The sequence below is a fragment of the Lissotriton helveticus genome, chromosome 11 (assembly GCF_964261635.1).
Source record: "Lissotriton helveticus chromosome 11, aLisHel1.1, whole genome shotgun sequence".
Classification (NCBI taxonomy): Eukaryota; Metazoa; Chordata; class Amphibia; order Caudata; family Salamandridae; genus Lissotriton; species Lissotriton helveticus.
This window is the reverse complement of record NC_136072.1, coordinates 1,096,220,386-1,096,242,098: the sequence shown is the minus strand read 5'-3', so window position 1 is coordinate 1,096,242,098 and position 21,713 is coordinate 1,096,220,386. Positions and strand designations below refer to the sequence as shown.

The following is a 21,713-nucleotide window of genomic DNA, read 5'->3' as shown; positions in this document are numbered from 1 at the left end:
TTTTCAAAAATCCCATAGAGAAAAAATCCTAACTATATATACCTACTGGCGACCGCCAGTAGGTAATATATATATATATATATATATATATATATATATATATATATATATATATATATATATGTAATAATCTCTTTTCAGATGAAAAGAATTTGGGTCGCACACCAAAACTCCATTGAGGTCAATCCAAAATATTTATTTTAACAGACTCCGAACACTCCAAACACCAACGCGTTTCGATCTCCTACTGAGATCTTGTTCACGGTGCCGCCCACATTTTCTCATTCGTTTTTAAGGCTCATGTGTTACATCAACATGCTCCTCCTACACGGAGGGCATTATGGTTATTGTAGTGCTAACTAATATACAGTGAAAATCCCAAATTTGCTCAAATTATATAATCAAGTAACAAAATAAATTATTTCTATTGTGTGATGATTGTAAACATTCTAACTAGTATTATAGTCACTCAGAATTTTGAGCGATGTACCCTGGTTTTTACTCAAACCTACTTCTAATTCATTATTTTGCTGTTCATACACAAATATTTCCTCCTATAAACTTTTCAAACATTATAAATTAATGCCTCCAGTGGCCCTTCGTATCTTTTAATCCAAATCTATTCATTTGCAAATTTATGCATCAAAATATACCTAATTTTGTACCTCTCATAATCCTTTTACCCATTAATGTTTGAACAAATTAAACAATTTTTTGTGTCATCACACTTCTAGATTCTATGTAAAAAACCTGTGCATTATAATTAATAAACTCATATTATAACCTAAACAAAATCCATGGTGCGAAAAGACATCCCTGTTTCAGCTCTGCCATATTTACATAAAGTTCATGTTATCATCTGTCCATATGTCCATTTACAAATGTATATACATCTCCTCGCTCTGATTCAGCCCATACGGAGTCATGGTTCGCAAACTGAGAATATATCTTGATTCTTTCTTTCTCAACATGATTTCTCTGTTTCCTCCTCTCACAGGTTTTTTTACAGTGTCTATGCCATATAATTTAGGCTTTTCCACTCACTGTTGAGGTGAGACTCCATATGTTTGGCAACTGCATTGCTCCTATCTTGATGTATGGTTGCCCTAACATGTTCCAAAATCCTCTTTTTCAATTCATTCTTAGTGCTGCCCACATATTTTAATTGACACGGGCATTCAATTACATAGATCGCATATGGTGTCATACATGGGATAAGTTCTTCAATGTTCCAAATTTTTCCATTTGCTAGCATAACCTCTTGGACTGGTTTACCTATCTGACACACTTTGCAGTTGTAGCATGTCTTAAAGCCATTTCCTTTCAACCATATTTTCTTGTCTTCTTTGAAAAAATGACTCTTGGTCAAACGGTCTTTTAAGCTTGGTGCTCGACGATATGTTATTTGTGGCGTATTGCCCACAATAGAACCAATAGTAGTATACATCTTCAAAATGTTCCAATTTTTCTTCAGGATATCCCTGATGCGTTTTGATTCATTTGAGAAGGTTGTTATAAATCTTATTACTTCTTTGTCACTTTCCTTGATCTCTTGTCTCTTCCTTGTTTGTAATAAGGTGTTTCTATACTTTTGGCTTACTCTTTCCCAGCCTTTCTTTATGTGACCTTTTGAGTATCCTCTCTTCTCAAATCTTTTCATCATGGACGTACTCTGTTTGTCCCATTCAGTTTCTTCCGAACAAATTCTTTGGAGTCGTAAAAATTCTCCGTATGGGATGTTTTCAAATAAGCACTGCTGGTGGAAACTGCTTGCGTGCAATGTCGCATTGGTTGCGGTTTTTTTCCTGTGCAAAGTGGTGTGTACTTCATTGGATTTGATATAGATTTCAGTGTCCAAGAATATTATTTTATTGTCACTCATTTCCTATGTGAATTTGAAATTGGCCCGTGATGAGTTGAGGATTTTGAAATATTCTTTAAATTCATCTTCTGAGCCATCCCACACTATGAGGAGGTCGTCGATAAAGCGTAGCCACAATATCACTTTATTCAACATCACGTCATTTTCAGATTGCCATGCCCACTTCTGTTCCCACCAGCCCATGGTGAGACAGGCAAAGCTTGGGCTAAAGGAAAAACCCATAGCCGTCCCTTTTGTCTGGGCAAAATGAAAAATGTTGTGATATATATATATTACCTAGTGGCGGTCGCCATTAGGTAGTTATAGTTAGGATCTAGTTTCCATAGGAAATCCACAACATTCTATTTGGAATAACTTTGGCGCCGGTGGACGAATCTTTGCAAATTTCTCCAAGAAAATGGCCTGTTCGGTTCTGCTCCTTCCCTGAAAGTTTGGGGGTGATTCGTCAAGTGGGGGCCGAGATAAAAGGGGTGTCTCAAAACGTGTTTTCCCCATGCAATTTTCCATAGGGACCTTTAGCCAGGGCTACAGCCCGAACGGCTGAACGGAATTACACCAAATTTGGCAGAGAGGTAGAGTTCGGGTTCGCAGATTGTGCTTTTTGTTAAATGGTGTAAATCCGTTCAGTAGTTTCTGAGAAAATTACAAGTAAAATCATAGCGATATCTAGAGACAGAGTTCTACAAGCGGACGGAGATCCGTTCTGTTACGAGCGAGAGCTGCATGCTGATTGGCTGTCAACTGTCTGTCAACACTCGAAACCAGGAAGTGTTGGCGACCATCTTGTGCCTCGGTAGCACCAAGTCACAAGAAAACAGTAAAACAAAGTTGAAAAATAAGGAAAGGGGGCAGGGTAGAAAAATGTTGACCCTCTAGGCCTGCTGAGGGGGACCCACATGGATCTTTAGCCCCCCAATTTATTTATTTTTATTTAAAAACCACGGGGTACGCGTATCGTACTCGTACGCGGTGGAAAAGGAGAAAAGAAAACTAGAAGTCAGTTTTATTCTTAATTAGCTCCCGAGAGGGGGGGGGGGCGAATCCCGGGGGCAATTTTTTTCTATAATGGGGGGTTGAAAGGTCCCCCGAGCCCCGGGGAACGCCACCCCGGGGTTTTATTTTGAAGTATGCAGGGCTCCCCCACAGTGATGTCATTTGAGATGTCATGAGTGATGTCATGAGTGATGTCACTGACCATGCCATGAGTTATGTTATATGTGACGTCATCAGCAGTGCATTGCGGGCACGCGAGTTATAGTTAGCTGAACTAACTATAACGGGGGAATTTCAATGGTTTTGTATGAGTGTAATGTCCAGCTAACTATAACATGTGTGAAACCTATGGTTTTTTCAGTGAATATATATATATATATATATATATATAGCGCTTGTTACCCTGATGGGGTGTTGAAGCACTTTTTCGGCGAGTAGCATGCTACTCCGGAACCCATAAAGCATTAGTGGTGAATTAGCAATGGTAAATCCATGAACAAAACAGAAAGTAAACAGTGCTGTGATGTGCAGTGTTTTGTCCAGCTGTGAAACACAAATAAGTATTCAGCAATTGAAATATATACTCTGCTGAATTACATTTTAAAATGAAATAAATGATACACATTTTTAGGAACAATGTTGCAGATTTTTATTATTGAGGACATATATAAAATGATGTGTTTGAAAAAAAACTTCACTTATCTGCTGTAGTGAGTGATCATGCCTTACAAGTGGCTCTTATTAAAAAGCATTAACAGTGCTAAGGAACAATTTATGTTGATACCATTGTTCACATTGGTCTACATAAATGAAGCTGGACAAAGCCAATAATATTTTTTAAATCATGAGTTTGAGAGGTTTGTGCGGCCTACTCCAGGCCTGGCTCCCGTCCCTGTGCACCTCTGAATGTTGACTTGTAAGGCCCAGAGTTTAATTATGGGCTCTCTCCTTTCCCCTAATCTTCTCAGACTCACTACATCATGCCCAACCTTACCAAACTGGGCAAATCCTGCTCCCTTCCTTAGTCACCCACCTGACTAGGCCCCAATCCTCCTGGAGCATGGTAGCTATAGTATTTCTCCACAAAATAATTCTTAAGGAAAAAGGGGCAACGCAGGAACCCTGTGACCTGGGTAGAACAATTAAACTGAATATGAAACATTCTTTAAGTGAAATTTTGGGGAAATGTATTGAATACCTTCTGTTTTAAGCTCAGACCAAAAACCCAACTATTGATGGTTTATTTACATGTTGCCACGGAGGATAGGCTTCTACTTGCCCCATAGGGACCTTTTTGTTCGTTTACAGATGTCTCCACAAAAGGTCAGGGTGTTGCTGTCTAATATGGGGTTGGCCCTTCCAGGCTGCAGTCCACATTGTGCAGATGGTGTTGCAGCTTCTTGTGCTTCTGGACGAAACCTCAGGCCTATGTGTCTTGTCGGGATCACTCCCAAACCGATTCTCTCCCAGGAGGGCTTATGAAAGTCCTTGGTCCCACTATGCAAGCCTCCTCTCGGTTCAGCATCTCTTACTTATTGCAGGTTCTGTTCGGGTAGATAACTAAGGCCTTGATTACGATTTCAGTCAGAGTTCCCTTCGACCAGCATCGCTGCTGGTTGGGAACAGACCAACCTCAGGTCCAACCCCCGCAATTAGGATGCGACCACACATGGTACGGTTGCAAACTTCAATTTTTCAATGGGAACTTGTGCAGCTCCCTTTCAAAAATGTACATTTTTAAACACCTTAAGGTGCCTGCCACATGATGCAGGGATGTTCAGGGGGCACCATAGGTTTCCCCACCCCCCCGGCCACATGTGGAGGGCCGGGGGCCTGCTTGGGACCCCCAAAGTCGCTTTGGGACAGCCTTTCCATGTTGGAAAGGCCGTCATGGAAAGGCTGCCAGAAACCAACATCATTATCTGGACAGCGGAAACACCGTCCATAAGGGATTATGAGGAGTTTCCGACCGACCGACGGGCTCCATGAGCCCGTCGGTTGTGTCGGTCGGTCCATCCAACACCTGCCTCCAACCGCACGCATCCTAATGCGTCGGTTGGACCACAGCAGTAGATGCGGTTCGTACTGCAACCGGCAAGCTGTCGGTTGCAGTCCGAACCGTATCGTGATGAGGCCCTAACAGGTAGATTCATCAACACAAATTGCGATCGCAATAGCTGCGAATCAGCTATTGCGATCGCAATTCCATGATCCGCAATTCATCAAAAGAAAAGTAACCAAATTGCGAAATCGCGAAATATATTTTGCGACTTTGCAAATAATATAGCAGAATCAAGGTGGAACCCCCTTTGCGATTCTGTAATTGCGATTCCCCAATGATTCTGCGATTCCATTTGCGAAGTCGCAAAATAATCGCAAATGAAATGCAGGAAAAATCGCAATTAGCAAAAAAGCTGAAAATCGCTATTTGTGAGGCGCAATTTAAGGAGAACCCAAACCAGGTCGTAACCATAAAGTAAAAAAAAAAAAATCCTAACTAGCTACAGGTGCGGGGCTGAACAAACACACTTAAGGAGACACAGTAGGAGCATGAGGACATTCACAATGCCAGGACTCTACATGGTGGTAAGGCGGCGAAGGCTCCAGGCTGCAGCAAGGAACAGACGCCGGATCCAGGAGCGAATTTTCCACCAGCGGATTACACTCCTGGGCCAGACTGAGGAGGAAATCTACTCAAAGTACAGGCTGAATGGGGCAATGATTACCAAGCTCATCCGGGACCTTGACCCCCTGATGCAGCACCCAACGAGGAGGACCAATGCCGTGCCCACCCATGTCCAGGTCTTGTGCAGCCTGCACCTCCTGTCCTCCGGAAGCTTCTAGGGGATAGTTGCAGTTGCAGGGGGGATGTCCCAGAGCACACTGTCCCGCTGCCTAAGGAGTTTCCTGGAGGCCATGCTGACACCATTACATAACATTCCCAACCACCCAACAGGACTTGAATCAAACCAAGCTACAATTTTACAACATTGCACAATTCCCCCATGTAATTGGATGCATTGACTGTACCCACATCCACATCTGCCCACCCACTGAGACAGAATACATGTACCGGAACCGCAAGTCCTACCACTCACTGAACATCCAGATGGTCTGCAACGCAAAGACTATCATCACCGACATAGTGGCACAATACCCGGGGAGCACGCATGATTCCTTCATATTCCAGCACAGCGGCATGCACACACGCCTTGGCAGGGGAGACTTTGGCGAAGGACACCTTCTAGGTAAGTACACATGCCAACAAACAGTACATCGAGACCATGTAGCTGCGCATAACAGGTACTCATCCTCTGCTCCTTTCATTCAGGTGACAGTGCCTACATCCTCCGTGAGTACCTCCTCACCCCATACCTCCACCCTGCATACCACAGCAACGGCGTTACAATGCTGCACATATTCGCACTAGAAATTGCATTCAGCGGACATTTGGGCTTTTAAAGAGCAGATTCTGCATCCTACACAAGACTGGTGAGGCCCTCAAATACCAGTCTGAGGTCTGCTGCCGCATCGTCGCAGTGTGTGCAATACTCCACAATATTGCTACTAAGTGGAGGATACCTGTGGAGATCTCTGGCAGTGAGTCGGAAGGGGACAACCCCCCACCTGCACATGTGCATCATGCACGCGGGGAGAACCCTGCTGAAGGATACAGGCACCCCAACCATATCACAATGAACTGTTTCTAGTGCACCCATTACCCTCACACAACACTGCACTCATGCATGACGAATGAAATAATGACATGAGTCGGATTAACTTGTGACTATAAATTCTTATTATTTTCACAATAATGTGTATTTCAATTTACATGAGAACTGTATTCCCTCATACAGCCCCATGTTAGAGAAGAGGGCGTGCTTGTGTAATCAGCATGGCCCTGCTGGTACAGTACATTGAGTCACTGGCGCCTCCGGCCGGACGCACCCAGTTTCCTTTCAACGTCCTCCACGACACTATTGGCCCGTGATGCTGCAGTGGGCCTGGTGCTGCGGCGGCGTTCGATTACCAGCGGCAAGGACAGGCTGCTGTGACTCGAAGTGCCCTCACTGGCATCATCCCCCCACTTGCTTGGCCATGGCCAGACGCCTGCAGACTCTGCACAGCTGTGGTGACTTGCTCAAGGGCCCTGGCGACGTCCTGGCAGCATTGCACCATCTGTATCTGCATCCCAAGAGAGCGGCGCGAAAGTTGGGAGGTGGCATTTCCTATGACATGGTTAGATCTCGTGTATGCTGACAGGCGGGTCATCAGCTGGCGGTGGCGGCGGCGGGTGATATCCTGCTGGGACACCAGGATCTGGCTGTTCACACGGACAGCTGCGGTCATGACCTGCATGCTTTCTGTGAGCTGGCCCACATTTCGCGCAGTCTTATTCAGCTGCAGGTGGATGGCTGCCAAGTGCCGTTCCTGCTTCTGGTGGACTGCAAGCATCCGGCGTTCTATGGCTAGCCCAGGATCCCGGACTTGTACCCCCCTGCCAGCGCGTGTTGGGACGTCGCGCAGCTGCCTCATCAGTCCGCTGGACTGGGATCGCACAGTGGCTGTGCGCCGTGTCTGCCTCCTGGGTGGTGGTGGTGTGGCCTGTACCACTGCCATGGGTGTGACATGGGGTGGTTGCTGGGCTCCTGTGGCTACAGGCAGGCCCTGTCCACATGGGGAGGTGGTGGTGCTCCTGCTGCTGACTTTGATGGTCCGGGTCGTGGGGCAGGATGGCCCTCTCCCTCGGTGTCCTCAGGGTTCTCCTCTATGTGAAGGGCCTCGCTGTCGGTGCTGGGTTGTTCAGACGCACCTGTGATGTAAATGGGTGCATGATTAATGGTATGTATCTTGCACATGGGATGTTGCTACATGCATGCAGGCTTGCATTCCCTGACTGGCTTTAGGAATAACTTTCACTTGACAGGTCTGGCTGTGTGTGGCTATCCGTGAATTGTGGTCACACTACAGGTTCCACAATGCAATAGGGCATTTCAGGTATGCATGGCCTGCATTACTGGGGTTATCAAATAGCTAGCTCTGGAGTCATGGGCATTGTTAGGGGACGGGGTCACAGTCGCATGGCACTTACCTTGGGATTGTTGGGTGGGTCGGGAGGAGTCCAGCCGGGTGACCCCCACGCAGCTGCAGGATTGAGGGTGTCCTCCACCAGGTCTTCCAGTGGAGTGTTGGGTGCAACAGTGGGCTCTCCTCCTCCGGTGGCAAGTCGCTCCCCCAGCCTGTCAGCGATGCGTTCTTTGGCACGCCCTCTGTGGTCGTACCACCTCTTTTTTAGATCATTGATGGAGCTCTGGGTCACTCCGACTGAGTTCACCTTTGCGCGGATGCGCAGCCAAATACGCCTCTTGTCCGCCTCAGGCACCCTCCGGCACTCCTTTCCAAACAGGCGGTCATGGTCCTTTGAGACTCCCTCAATGAGGTACTCTAGTTCCTGCTCTGAGAATTTTATTTTCCTCTTTCTGCCTGGTGCACTGCTCCCTGCTGCTTCCTGGGACATTTACAGTTGTTCTTTGTGTCCTGGTGTGGTGCTGCAGGTAGTCTGTTGTGGAGCTCTGGGCTGTGCTGCTTCCACTCTCAGGCTCTGTGTTCTGAATGAGGGAGGGAACTGCCTACTTCCTGGTTGTGATGTCATCATAGTGCTTGAAATGCGACATCCTGTTTTTGCGATCTCGCAATTAACGAGATCGCAATTTGGATTTCGGTAATTGCGAGTTCGCAATTTCTACATGGAAAACGGGCGATTCTGCAAATTGTATGCGATTTTGCAAAAATCGCAATCGGCAATTGCGGCCGATTGCGATTCGTATTTTTAACTCGCTTTTCTTGATGCATCCCATTCTGCGAATTCTAAATTGCGATTCGGTATTTTTCGCAATTTAGAATTCGCAGAATATGGGCTTGATGCATCTGGGGTAAGTCTTTTATCTCTCTTTACATTCCTTTGTATCTCTATTTCCTATGTGTCCTTTTCCCCATTCTGCATCTCCTTTTGCCAGTCACCACACTTTCTGTTTCTCTCTCGCCTGTGTTTTATATTCTTTGCTGTTCCCAGGTAAGCAATCTGCCTCCACTTCAAAGGGCCCTCCATAGATGGCCAGGTTAGGAAATTTGTTGATGGTTGTAAAGAATGTCTTATCTCAGACATACATTGAAAGACCGTGCAGAACCCTTGTATCCTGTGGTCCATGGCAAGAAGTAGGTTGGATTTTGCTAGCTCCCTATAATCTGCTGAATCACAAGTGCCTTATTGTTGCTGTTAAGAATTATTCAAAGTGGTTGTGCTTTTCTTTTGTCAAAGCAGCACCCACAATGTATATCAAGAAGCTTTTGGAGAGGATTTTCTGAATAGACTATAGCATACATCTCCCCTCTTCAGACATGGTGCAGTCTATGGGTGTGCATGGCTTGAAACATCTTAAAGAGTAGCTCTATAGTCTTTTCTCTAATGGGTTAGTTGAGAGGCCAAATCACCACTTGCCAAAGGCCATTCAGACCGTTTTATCCAACAGATTGTGTTTTCATATGTGCAAGAGAAGGTTTAAAGTTACAATTCAACGTCGCAGAGTACTAATGGTGTGCCACCTTTCCTCCTCCTGAGAGGGGGTGATCCGGTGTCCATATTGAAGCCAGCTTGGATCAATGAATCTAGTAAACATGAGCGTTCTGCAAGTTTGGATGTAGATGTGCGGAGGAAAGGTGCAATTGAAACAAAAGTCTTGTTGAAAAAAAAGCATTGTAGGAAGTATGTTGATTGTAAAAATAATCTGAAAGAGGTCAATTTGATGCACACTGTTTAATGAAAAACCTATGAGTAGCTAAAGGAGAGTCTTAATATATTGCATCAGTTAAGGTACATGGGGGCTAGATGTAGGAAGCTATTTAGCGGGCCCTAGGTCTGCAATTTAGGAACTCACAGGATTTGTGACTGATAAATGGCTTGAACAAATGTTCTAAACCCATTTAGTGAATTGGTAACATGTTGCATTTAAAAACAATAAAGTTGCTTTATTTAAAAGCAATCACAGATATGGTGGTCTGTTGACCTCTGCAGGCCACCATCACTGTAATGGCGAAGATTCCTAGTGGGTTGCAATGTGCTACCTACCTCATTAATATTCAAGAGGTAGGTCGACTTGCACCCTACTACGAATCCCTTTTTTTGCAAACCAACCTATTATCCCATAGATCCGTTCACAAAATAAAACAATGATCGCAAAAATACTGGTCACAAATTGCAACCAGTCAATAACGACCAGTTTTATGTGCATCTGGCTCTAAGTTTGCAGTTACTTTGGAGGGCAATGGATGGTGGCACTTAAGTTTCTTCTGAGCAAGCTCGTCTTATGTTGAAGAACATTTGTTATGAGGAGGTTGAGAATACTGATTAGACCATACGGTGCAGTACCCTCACACAAAGGAGATGTTCCTTGGCGTGTGAAAGATTGTCGTCAAACATCAGTACCTTTGTTGTCCGAAAGAACTTCAACAGATGTTTCTTCTCAAAACAGTACGAGTGACAAGTCTATGTTTGTTCCAGGTTAACCCATATCATACACCAGCAATGGATTTACTTCATCTCTACTATCTATATTTATAGATTACGTTGCCTGAGTTTGGTTGAATGGTTTTAACTTGTTTGTTTTAAAAAGGGAAGGTGATGCAGTATGCACAATTACTATTTGACTGTTATTATTGTTCATGGTTTCTTTATTTCCCCTAATTTACATTATTGCAAATAGTAATGCTTCTGCATGATGATATGTTTAGGGTCCCACTATGTAATTTATCATGGCGTTCTGGATTGTGACATGGATCTCTAATCCGCTGCCCCACTCTGGAATGCCACACTGAGGAATGAAGCGATGCAAAAGGGGATGATGGACGGAGCGTTTGAGCAAATCAAACACTCACCCCCAGTCAACTGATCTGGGTTTAATCCATCATTATTTCCTTAGCTCACTCAACCACCCCAGTTCAGACATGGCCATATGCAAATCAGTCTGACCCTATGCCTCATGGAAACAGTCCAGCCCGAGCTGCCAAGCTATGTCTTCCCTGGACCGGAATCAAGCATCCCGGGACCGGTTTCGGGTTCATAACCCTCATCAGCCAGGCTATCTTGAATCCTGTGGCAAAGTGAGCAAGGAACCCACGTCTGGTCATACCCTGCCAACTTAGGGCGAACAAAGCGATACCAAAGGGGATGATGGACGGAGCGTTTGAGCAAATCAAACACTCACCCCCAGCCAACTGATCTGGGTTTAATCCATCATCCACACTGAGGAATGAAGCCGTGGACCTATTCCTCTGAATAAATCCTATTAAAAACTAATTTCAAGTGGTGGATACTTCCATGGTGCTCATCAGAGAGCCACACTATATTGTCTGGGAATTTTACTCCATATTCTGGCTTCAAGAGTTGTATATTCTTTGTGCGCCTATTGTAATATGGCAGTTCACTTACATAGGAACCCTTGACCCAGAAATACTTCATACAAGTCTTCCTGTATAGGAGAGCATTTTCTTATACTCCAGTGCCTGACAAGAGGGTAAGTTGCAGGGGTTTACCCATTCTAACTCTACTTTACATTCACCTTTCCCTTTTCTATCATTTTCTGCTCTGAAAGCTAGATAATCTAGCCCTGTTCCTAACTTCACTCCTTCCTTTCAAGATACCACGGCAAGAATAACAATTGGGACATCTGGATTCTTTTGCTCCCTCTGAGCCAACAGGTGAGATGATAAGGAACACAGTGGTGGAGTTCTGTACTTCAGTACAAGTAGTGTCCTCCTCCCTTACAGATCTCCAGTTTATCTTCTGACTATACGCCCTTAACCACACATTGGATTTCTTTTTGATTTTAGTATACAATACCACCTAATAAAGAGGAGCGGTGAACTCAACGCTTCCGAGCATCATTCAGAATTCCAACAAAAGGCTAGTCTCTGTTCTGATGGATTGAATAGCTCTGTATGCCGCAAACAAGCACGTATAAAAAACACTTTCTCACAAAAATAGCAGGATATAGTATTTATTGAAAAATGTTAGCACCTTTTCCAGCAAGGTCCAAAAATGCTTTACAAAAGTAACCACAGTTGAGTTCTTACTTTTTCGCAGAGAAGACGCCCTCCATTTTTTTAAGGCAGTGATTTCGGGGCACGGGGGACACCTCATTTCGAAACGACACTCAACAACACATGATTTAAGCAAGATTCAAATTAAAGATTACAATAATAAAATACTCTGCACTTAACATCTAAAAAACATTAAACTTGCTCATGTTATTCCACATATCATTGTTTACTTTATAGCTCCTACTTCAAGTTTCCTTCTTCGACCACTCTGATCTTAGAGTCCTCTTTTCCTCTAGTCCCTATTCTATCCTGTGACCGCTCCCTGTGCAGTTTTCTTTATTCCCTATCCTGTCCTTTGTCAACTTCTAGTGTTGTTCCCATTTTTATAATTCTAATAACTCTAATGTGATGTTCAACTTATTTATTATTCATATACATTCAAAGCCTTTATTTCCACTGTGACCCTTTTCTCATGTCTTTGGTCTTCCTATAATTCCAGTCACTAGCCTTCCACATGATCTCCTAAACCCTCCATCTTATGATAATAATCTCTTATATCCTATTTCATTTGCACAAGTACTTCTTCTTACTTATTATATATAGGGTCTGATTTTAGCGCTTAATTTTCAATGCACTTCCCCATTTCCTCGTCCTGCATATCTCACCTTCAGTCGCCCTCCCTACTCCCTCTATACTTTACCCATCTCTGTTCTTCTGTGAACTCATGCCTGTTGCCTCTACCTTTGCATGCATCTATTTCCTTTGAACCACATTTTTCTCCAATACCTCTTCTGTCACACCTTGAAAACATCAGTCCCCCTCTACTATTGCTGCCCCTTACATGTACAGCATGGCAACAAACAACCCAGTACAGTACACCCAGGTGGCAAAAGGAAACACTGAAGGTATCACTGCCCTTTGCTGGTATGATGTAGTGTGAGACTGTGAAATGACTAGTCTTGTGACAAAGGTTTGCGATTTCAGATTGACGGCCTGTTAAATGTTGTCATAGAATTGTATCTCACAAGTCGTAGGCTTGGGCCACTTTATATAATTTGCGACAGAAAGTATCAGTGAGCCATCAACCAGGATTCAAAGCATTAGTATGGATTCAAACAAGAATTACAGGCATCCTTGGACCACTTGATCAAGTGCACCATTGTATCTGCCAGATGTGTGGTCTGTAAGTTTACTTGCTAACCGACACTGATACTACTTGAGAAAAAGGCTCCTTAATTCTTGTACGTGGACTAAGAAATGGTTGAGATTTGAGCAAGGAATGTGAATCTAACAATAGGTGCAGGTATAAAAGACCAGCAGAATTTTCTTCTCATGATATGCTTGCCAGATCACTGCACGTTGGCAGGATTCCAGAATCAGTACATTCTGAAAATTGCAGTCTTGCTTCACTTCAAGTGAGCTAATTGAATGAACACATCTAAAAGCAATGATTTGTAACTAAAAAGCTCATGAATGTGAAATCTGTGTTTTTTAGACATAGTGAGACCTGGCAAACTTGCTCGAAATTCACAAGCAAAAAATACAGACAATGTGTATTTTGGGTTTAAATCAAATGCCACCCTATCAATGTTTTTAAAGAAACGGTGTGTACAGTTGTCCATAGTCACTGCAATAGTCATTCACTGTCTCTGACTTTGATGTAATGTCTCTCCAGACACTAGTGCTGCACATTGCATGTGAAAATTGCAAGGCGGCTTGGCTTTGTGAACTCCTTAATCTTGTGATGACGTGTGCCAGGGAGCTGCACTTGTGCAGGACAAGGTACAAGGAGTGACAAGAGAGATCAAGGCACGTACTGATGATCTCGGGTTCTCTAAAGATGGTTCAACTAGCCATGACCCTCAAGGCCTATTCTAATATGCATACTAATACTGCTTTTATAATGTTATTGTACCTTACTGTGTTGACTAATGCTTTCAGGCAGCTATCACCATCTAGCACCACAGAAAGTGGTATCACATTTGGTGAGATCAAGGAGGTATGCAAGGAAAATGTTCCTTCATCCCATACTTGAATCAGGCACCATATCCCCACTGCTTTTAAGGAGCAAACAAAGTTTTTGCATGATTTGGATATATGCTTAGCCATCAAAATCAGACTTCTGAGAGAAGATATATTTTATTTTTGATCCCGTCTGTGCAGCCCCAGGGACGTGGGGGTAGGAGAGGTAAGTTGATTATATTGAAAAACTGATACACATTCTATTTTGTAGAGGCGAGACATTGAGAGGGTCCGGATGGCTTCAAGAAAAGAATATTTTGCTTCGGTGGAAGATGTTTGTGGCCGTTCACACACTAAATTGCCTTAGATGGCTGTTACTGCCAGAAGTGGAGAAGAAACAGCCACAGAAAGTCTTTGGAATACTCATAGAACGGAATATGGATTTTCCTGTAGAGCCCGTAACCACTCCAAACTCAGCCATGTTCAATATTTTGCCTTATCAGCTAAAGCAGCATTTTTGTGAATAATACCCATCTGTGTGATTGGGCAAGCCTACAAATACAATCTAAGAGATAGTTGACTCCCTATGTTTAAAGAAGCACACACCTGCTGGATGGAGGTGGAATCAATTTTTAGTTATTTGATTATCAAATGCTGATGTATTGGGCTTTAGTAATGGATTGATGAAACTGTGGCCTCACTGTGGCCTTTACACTACTGCATAGTACTAATGCTATAAGTGTTTGCAATAACTCATGTAAGCCGAGGAGACCACAAAGAGAGAAGCTGTAGTCAGTACCCTTTTGCACAACTACTACTCATTTAAGCAGCTGAGAAACATGAAGAGAGATTTAGTTTTCCTTCTACCAAAAGCAAAAAAATGGGTGATTGAGAAATCAGTGCAGAAGTAATACTCTGATGTTTCAGATTTTATTTCAAGATTCTGCTAATTTTCCAGCAGTAGCTGTGAAGAGATGTCCTTGAAAGTTTCTTAAAGTTTCTCGAGTCATGTATCTAAAGTTTTAATGCCTTCTATTCTAATAAGTATCAAGGCTTTAAAGTAATTTAGATATAATCGATTTTGGGGTATTCCAAATATCGATATAATTATTCAGTCGAATACCAAATAACTGGCCAAGTTTTCAGCTGAAGCTGAGACTAGAGCCAAAGAAAGAGGTGCTGAATCATGACTAACATTCCAAACATGATAAACACCTTTTTATGAAAGTGATAACAAGACTCTTGGAGAATTATCATCCTGTGCTTCTTTGGTTCTTCTTATTTTTACCAGCACCCCTGATTTAAGGCCTTCAATACAAAAATCTCAGGTAATCATCAAGTAACAGTTAGAGTTTAATGTGTGCGTGAGATGCCAATCTCTGTATTTTGGGAATATGCATTTGACAAATGCAAGATTTAATTGCTGGGCTGTGCCTAAGTATTCAAAAAAGTATTCATATTAAATCAAATATTTTACTTTTAGCCGATCTTCAGCATAATACTATTGGAAGCTTAACTCTGCTATATACCTACAATAATTGTCATACAGTATTTTTTTGAGATTTTATGTATCAAAAAGCAGAAGGGCAATATTCTCCAGACCAAATCCCACATGCGAGGATTATTGTTCTATTATGAACTGCTGTGAGACATTGCCTTAGCTAAACAAAATCCTGATTTTCCAGATATGTTCCTCTCCATCTTTTCAAGATTAGACTTTTAAGATAAAATATATATCCTAACTGCATTCGGGGAAAAGAGCTGTACGCTGTCCATCTTCCAAACTCATGTGTTTTATGATGGAAACTCCAGAGGGTTTTAACTTTCAGAGTATTAAGATATTTATGAAAGTTTGCCTACTTGATAACAAGATAGCGCTGGACAAGGGAGCATGTATCGCTGCATTTGCCAATATCTTCTAGGTATGAATCGACAGAATATTTCTAAAGTGAGGCATGTAAACAGCACAACCTCAAGAGTATTTTATTTCTAAAATGAGGTATGCAAACTGCAGCACTACGTGAAATTTTAAAGACTTATGAATGACAATCCTAAACAAAACCTGGGAAACAAATGAAGGGGATTGTGGAAATGAAAAAAATAAAAAATTGAGGGTAAGAAGACGATGAAAGGTGTATAGCAGAATTTAGACAGCATTACTGTCCATGCGCCTGACTAAAGATGAGGAATGCAACATTTTGTACATTCATTTCTCAGCCCTCGGCTTTCAGAAAAAGTTTTAGCAGTGCCTGTTTTAGTAGTTCTTCAACATTTCCTATTGTAGATGGCTGGCTTGTTGACTTTTTAGTTTCGTTTTCGTTGCCTCATGTTAAAGAGATGCCAATCTGGGCAGATCTGTGTGTGTGCCTGACTCTCACTGATGTGTGGTGTGAATGTGTGTGGTAGCCCTTTCTTTTCTTTACTTCTTTCTGAGGTAGCTTGTAGTCATGCTGTGGATATGTCCACCCCAGACATTTTGTCTCTATAGTAATGTCCCTGAGGACACTCAGTAACATGAAACAATGGTAGGACATGGAGAAGCACATGTTTCTCAAGACAGCAACAGCTATGAAAGCGCTTATAAAAAAGCGCAAGCTAAGGACTTGCATTGTGTTAGCACATACACAAACGTACACATAAACCACCACGAGCAAGCAGCAGTGAACTCTCAAACAAGACGTGAAAGTTGTGTGCACAAGTCCCAACATGCTCTGAATGATACCCATTGGTGATCATGCCCTGGGTGAAATCCAAAACTCTGTGGCCTGCCTGGGTGCTAACAGCAGTTGATGCTGGGTGGATCACTGTTGTTTGTGTTTTCCTGGGAGCTTCCGTCCAACTCTAAGAGAAAAAGAAAACACAATGTTAATGTTAAGAAACTTTATGCCATAGTTTACTCTATAGTACTCTTCCCTACCTGTCTCCTCTCTATCGAAAACATACCTCTTATCATACACTACACACCTCCTCTACCTCTCAGACATCTTCTACCAGTCTCCAACTCTCCCGATGTCTCCTCTTTCAATGTACCCATAGCAATTCTCCACTGCATTCACACTACATATACTCCTGTGCCTCTGACCACTTCTTTCCCTCCAAGTGCATCAAGCCTTTCTCTAGATTTACATCCCATCTTCTCCCTAACTCCGTCCCCTCTCAATGCATCTACTATTCCAAGGTTCACACTACATTACCTTCTAATCTTCTCCCAAAACTCCAGTCCGAACTTCGTTTAGAGGGCCTAGGGGCAAGCAGGAGCTACTGGGTATTTTACCCCTCGGCCCGCCCTACTATGGATCCTGAGCAACTGGGCCAAGTACCCCATCACCACTTGACTCTCAGTGGTAGATCACTTCGAGAAGTCCAAAGCTTCTCAAGGGTGGAGGTAGAGACAGGGGAGGTGAACACCGGCTCACAACTCAAAATATATTCAATAGCAGCAATAAATGATTATCCAGTCAAATACTTTATTTTATGATAAAAATAGTATTCATATAAGACAACAAAGTAGAATACGGCATACACACACATTAGACAAAGCCCTCTTAGGTCAGAGCTCTAGTGTTTAGTTGCAGTCCTCCGTGTCACACTTTCCTCTCACTAGTGGTAGTGGTTATTTCTCGTTCACTATAGGCGACATTCAGGTTAGGCACCACTAGCAGTTTGAGTCTCGGGAGTGCGTCTCCAACTCTGTTAGAAAAGTCAAAGGTGTTCAAGGGACAACAGGCTATCAAACAGAGAAGTTCCCCTGGGGCTTTCCGGCCCTTAGCTCAGTCTTACTTAAACCAACAGGGATGACCCCCCATGGCTGCCCAGAGTCTCGAAAAGCATCTCTTTCTGTGTTTATTGGCAGACCACTGAGTCACACTTCCTTCTCACTAGCAGTAGTGGTTATTCTCCTTTCACTATAGGCAACATTCAGGTTAGGCATCACTAGCAATCTGAGTCTCAGGAGTGTCACTCCAACTCTGTTAGAAAAGTTAAAAGCCTTCCAGGGATGAAGCGATATCTTACAGACCAGTTCCCCCAGGGCCTTCTGGCACTTTTCTCAGTCTTACCCACACCGAAAGGGATTGGCCGATTGGAGTCTCCAAGAGCGTCTGTCTCATGGGCACGGCTGCTGCATCAGATGCCTTGGGTGAGTATCACACACATGGCTCTGCAGGGGCCCTGGCTGGGTGTTCTCGGTGTTCCTCCGATGGAAGGGTATGTTTTCTTTGGTCTTGCCCACAGGAATGTGTGTATGTGGTGGGGGGGACATGTGGAGGTATTTAAAAAGTTTCTGGTTCCGATCCTCAGTTCAGGCTCAGGCCCGCACGGGTCACCATGGAGGCATCTCCTCACAACAAAGGCATCCACCAGGCTACAATCCTTGTCTTCCTCCAGTAGCCCCCGTCTGGCATATAGGGTCACCACAGCTGCTCCTCTCTAGAGTGACGGCCCATTTGGCACAGCAGCAGGTTCTTCTTCACAGCAGCCTCCTCTGGAATACACGGTTGCTGATTTGCACACTGAACACGGATGACAACATGATCATAGCATACATCACTTTGGCCCACTTTGGAATACAGGGTAGCCCACTTACACATTGAACACAAGTGTAGGTTTGATCGGCATGGCAACCTTCACATCAACTTCATGGCAGCCCCCTCTGGCATATAGGGTCACCAACTTGAATCTGCACATGGGCAAGAACCTGATTGGTATAGCAGCCGTATAGCACTCTATATACAGTTATATATAACTTTGTTTATATAACATATAGCACCTCTCTTAATTGATCCTCTCGCCAGGATTCCCCACTGGACCTCACTCCCACAAGGGCTCTCTTCTTCCTCACAAGGTTCACTGATCTTGGCAAGTAGGCAAACATTGGTGTTCTAAGCTTCAGGGACAGGTGGTCTTGGATATCTCTGGGTGATGTCCCCTCACCCAGCTAGCAGACTGCCAGGCTTTAGCATCCAGCCCTGGTCACAGGCAGAAGCCTTGCAGAGCTGCTCCTCCTCACACGCCTATCTGGCTGCTAGCCAGTTGACAATTTTGGGGCCTCAAACTACACTTCTTATAGCTATTTCAAGGCACCAAATGTGATTTAGGGTCTGAGTTTTTGATGTGTGTATTAGGGTCTGCTTCCTTTTGAGTTGTCCTTTCTTCTGCCCTGCCCTTCCTCCAGAAAGCAGTCTGTCGCAAGAGGATTAACTCCAAATCCTATAGCCCCACAACACAGACTATGGGAGTGATTAGAAGTTCACACCTGGATGTCAGCCACTGTTATACATGTATCAAAACATTACCCCAGGGGTCTCATTCAGGAGATGTGTACAGATCCCTTTTTTCAGTGGCTCCTCTCTTAATCAAAGAGCACCCTTTGAAGTGTACTGGAGAGCCTTGCTCTCCTTCCTCCAATGTGTGTCCCGCCCAGCTCACAAGAATGCAGCAAACCACAAATCTGTCTAGGGGATACCTTTACCTCCCATGCTCCTCCATTTAGCTCTGGGTCTCCAGAAATGGAACCCAGAATCTTCCATGTATTGTACCATCCACAGGAACACATACACCCAACACATGCATACAACGCACACACTGCACAGCACTACATACTAACCTGATGTAGGCAAGCAGTGAGTTGATCACACAGCAGCAGAACTTTACATGAGTGAGATTGTAGGCCTCACTCCAGTGACACAGGTAAAAAGTAGTCCTGTTCACTTCTACTGATCACTACCCGGTATGCTGCCAACATGCTGGTTAACTCCTGGCAAAGGCAGTAGCCTTTTACCACTATGAAGCTAAAGCTTTGGGCACCCTCCCGGTCCACAAAGACCTCAATCTGTGAGACAGGCCTATGTCATGGCACACATTTATAACCTGTGTGTGCCCATGAGGATACTGACTATAATTTCAATTTTATTTGATTCAGACAGCAACTGGTTCAACAAATACAAATACATGCATATAAAACAGTTATATTTGTACTTTTAAAAACGACTTTAAAAACGCATTGTAAGCTTAAACAAGTTGTAGCACTTTGGGATCGGCAAGTACAAAATACATGAGTTTGAGACCGTTAAATTTGTGCGCTTTTAAAACAGTTTTAAAAAAACTCTTAAAAAACGTAAACAAGTTATAGCAAACAAATTCATTAGGGGGTGACTTACACACTGTAATTAAATCTTGAGTTAAAATAGCATTGTATCTCCAGCAAATAGGCTTCATAAATCGTCGGCAAGTCTCTACCAAAATCGGAATTTTACAGATCAGTAATACGTGAAAAAGATCTTGTGCTCCACCATTACACAAGTCACAATTACCTGAGGGATTTTCAGGGGAATTCCATCTGGAGGAATGTACTTTTAAAGGGAAAATTCCTAATCGCAGAAGAAGGCTACAGCGCCTTACTCTATGCTCTAACTGGAACTGCAGATAGTGCTTGGGGGTTTTATATACTATCTTTTCCACAAACTTTTTATAATACTTTAAGTGGATACAGTATTCCTATCTAATTCTTATTCTCAGCGTCATATGTTTTAATAAGAGCTGGAGACCTAGCCTGCAAAAGTGCTACTGTGCATTGGGATGCCTCTAGGGCTATTTTAAGGTTCCAATTGAAAGTATGCTGTGCTGATTCAACTCTAAAAGTCTCCAATTTTAATGTATCTTAGGGTGCGAGGGACTGCGAGTAAAAGGTTAAAGCCCCACCTTATAATGTTGGAGACGGCTCATGACAACAAAAATCAGCACTATGGATCCAGAAATCATTGCAACTGGAGCACATCGGTCACCATGCAAGGGGCTTTTCTGTCCAAACAGCTCCCTTTCATCTTAACAGATTGATCTGAAAAGATGGCTCAATCAATCAACCAATCAATCAATCAGTCAATCAATGGCTTGTAAAGAGCCGCTACTCACCTGTAAGGGTCTGAAATCGCTGGGGGAAGGAGAGGAGGTTTGAGGGGCTTGGGGGGTGAGGGCTGCTGGTCTGGCAAAGGTTATTTGATTTAGTCAAAGAGCTAGGTCTTGAGGTCCTTCCTGAACTGAGGCAGTGACTGTGATTGCCTGAGGTGAAGAGGCAGGGTGTTCCAGATCTTCACTGCGAGGTAGGAGAAGGATCTTCCTCCGGTTGTGGTCCTGCGGATAAGTGGGACGGTAGCCAGGGCCATTTAGGTGAAGTGGAGGTCTATGTTGGGTACCTGGAATGGGAGGAGTGGTTAATGTTCCCAGGTCCTGGGTCATGTAGGGCTTTGGAGTCATTTGTGAGGAGCTTGAGGGTGATTGTCTTTTGTTGACTTGGAGCCAGTGAAGATCTTGGAGGTGGTTGGTGATGTGGCTGCGGCGGGGGAATGTTGAGGATGAGTATGGTGGAGGCGTTCTGGATGTTCTGCAGTTTTTTTAGGAGTTTCAGGGTGATGCCAGCGTAGAGTGCGTTGCTGTAGTCGATTCTGCTGCTGACAAGTGCGTGGGTTACCATCTTTCTAGACTCGGTGTGGATCCATTTAAAGATCTTTCAGAGCAAGAGTAGAGTGGTAAGTGTTTGCTGCTGTTATTATTTGTGGGTCGTCACGACTTGTAACCTGGGCAAAGACAACTCATTCTCTGAAGTTGGTCAAGTGAAAAAGATTACATTTGAGTACATTGGTTGAGTACAGTGCTTACGAAAGGCAAAACAGTGCTATGCAGAGCCCTATAACACAAATTAATATAATGCCGTACCCTCCCACACATAGATACCTCATATCCTCCCCAACATCTTTCACCACGCCCTTTCCTCCCACCACCCCTC

General features: G+C 43.7%; 1 protein-coding gene across 1 annotated transcript in view; it reads right to left on the bottom strand.

Annotated features, from left to right (window-relative positions):
* Positions 1-11,912: 11,912 nt before the first annotated feature.
* RAB36 (RAB36, member RAS oncogene family) overlaps positions 11,913-21,713 on the bottom strand; it is a 125,820-nt gene continuing 116,019 nt past the window's right edge. The window contains exon 11 of the mRNA XM_078667756.1: positions 11,913-16,774. Coding sequence (XP_078523882.1) covers positions 16,710-16,774 — 65 coding nt within the window. The 3' untranslated portion in view covers positions 11,913-16,709. The remainder of the gene's footprint in view (positions 16,775-21,713) is intronic.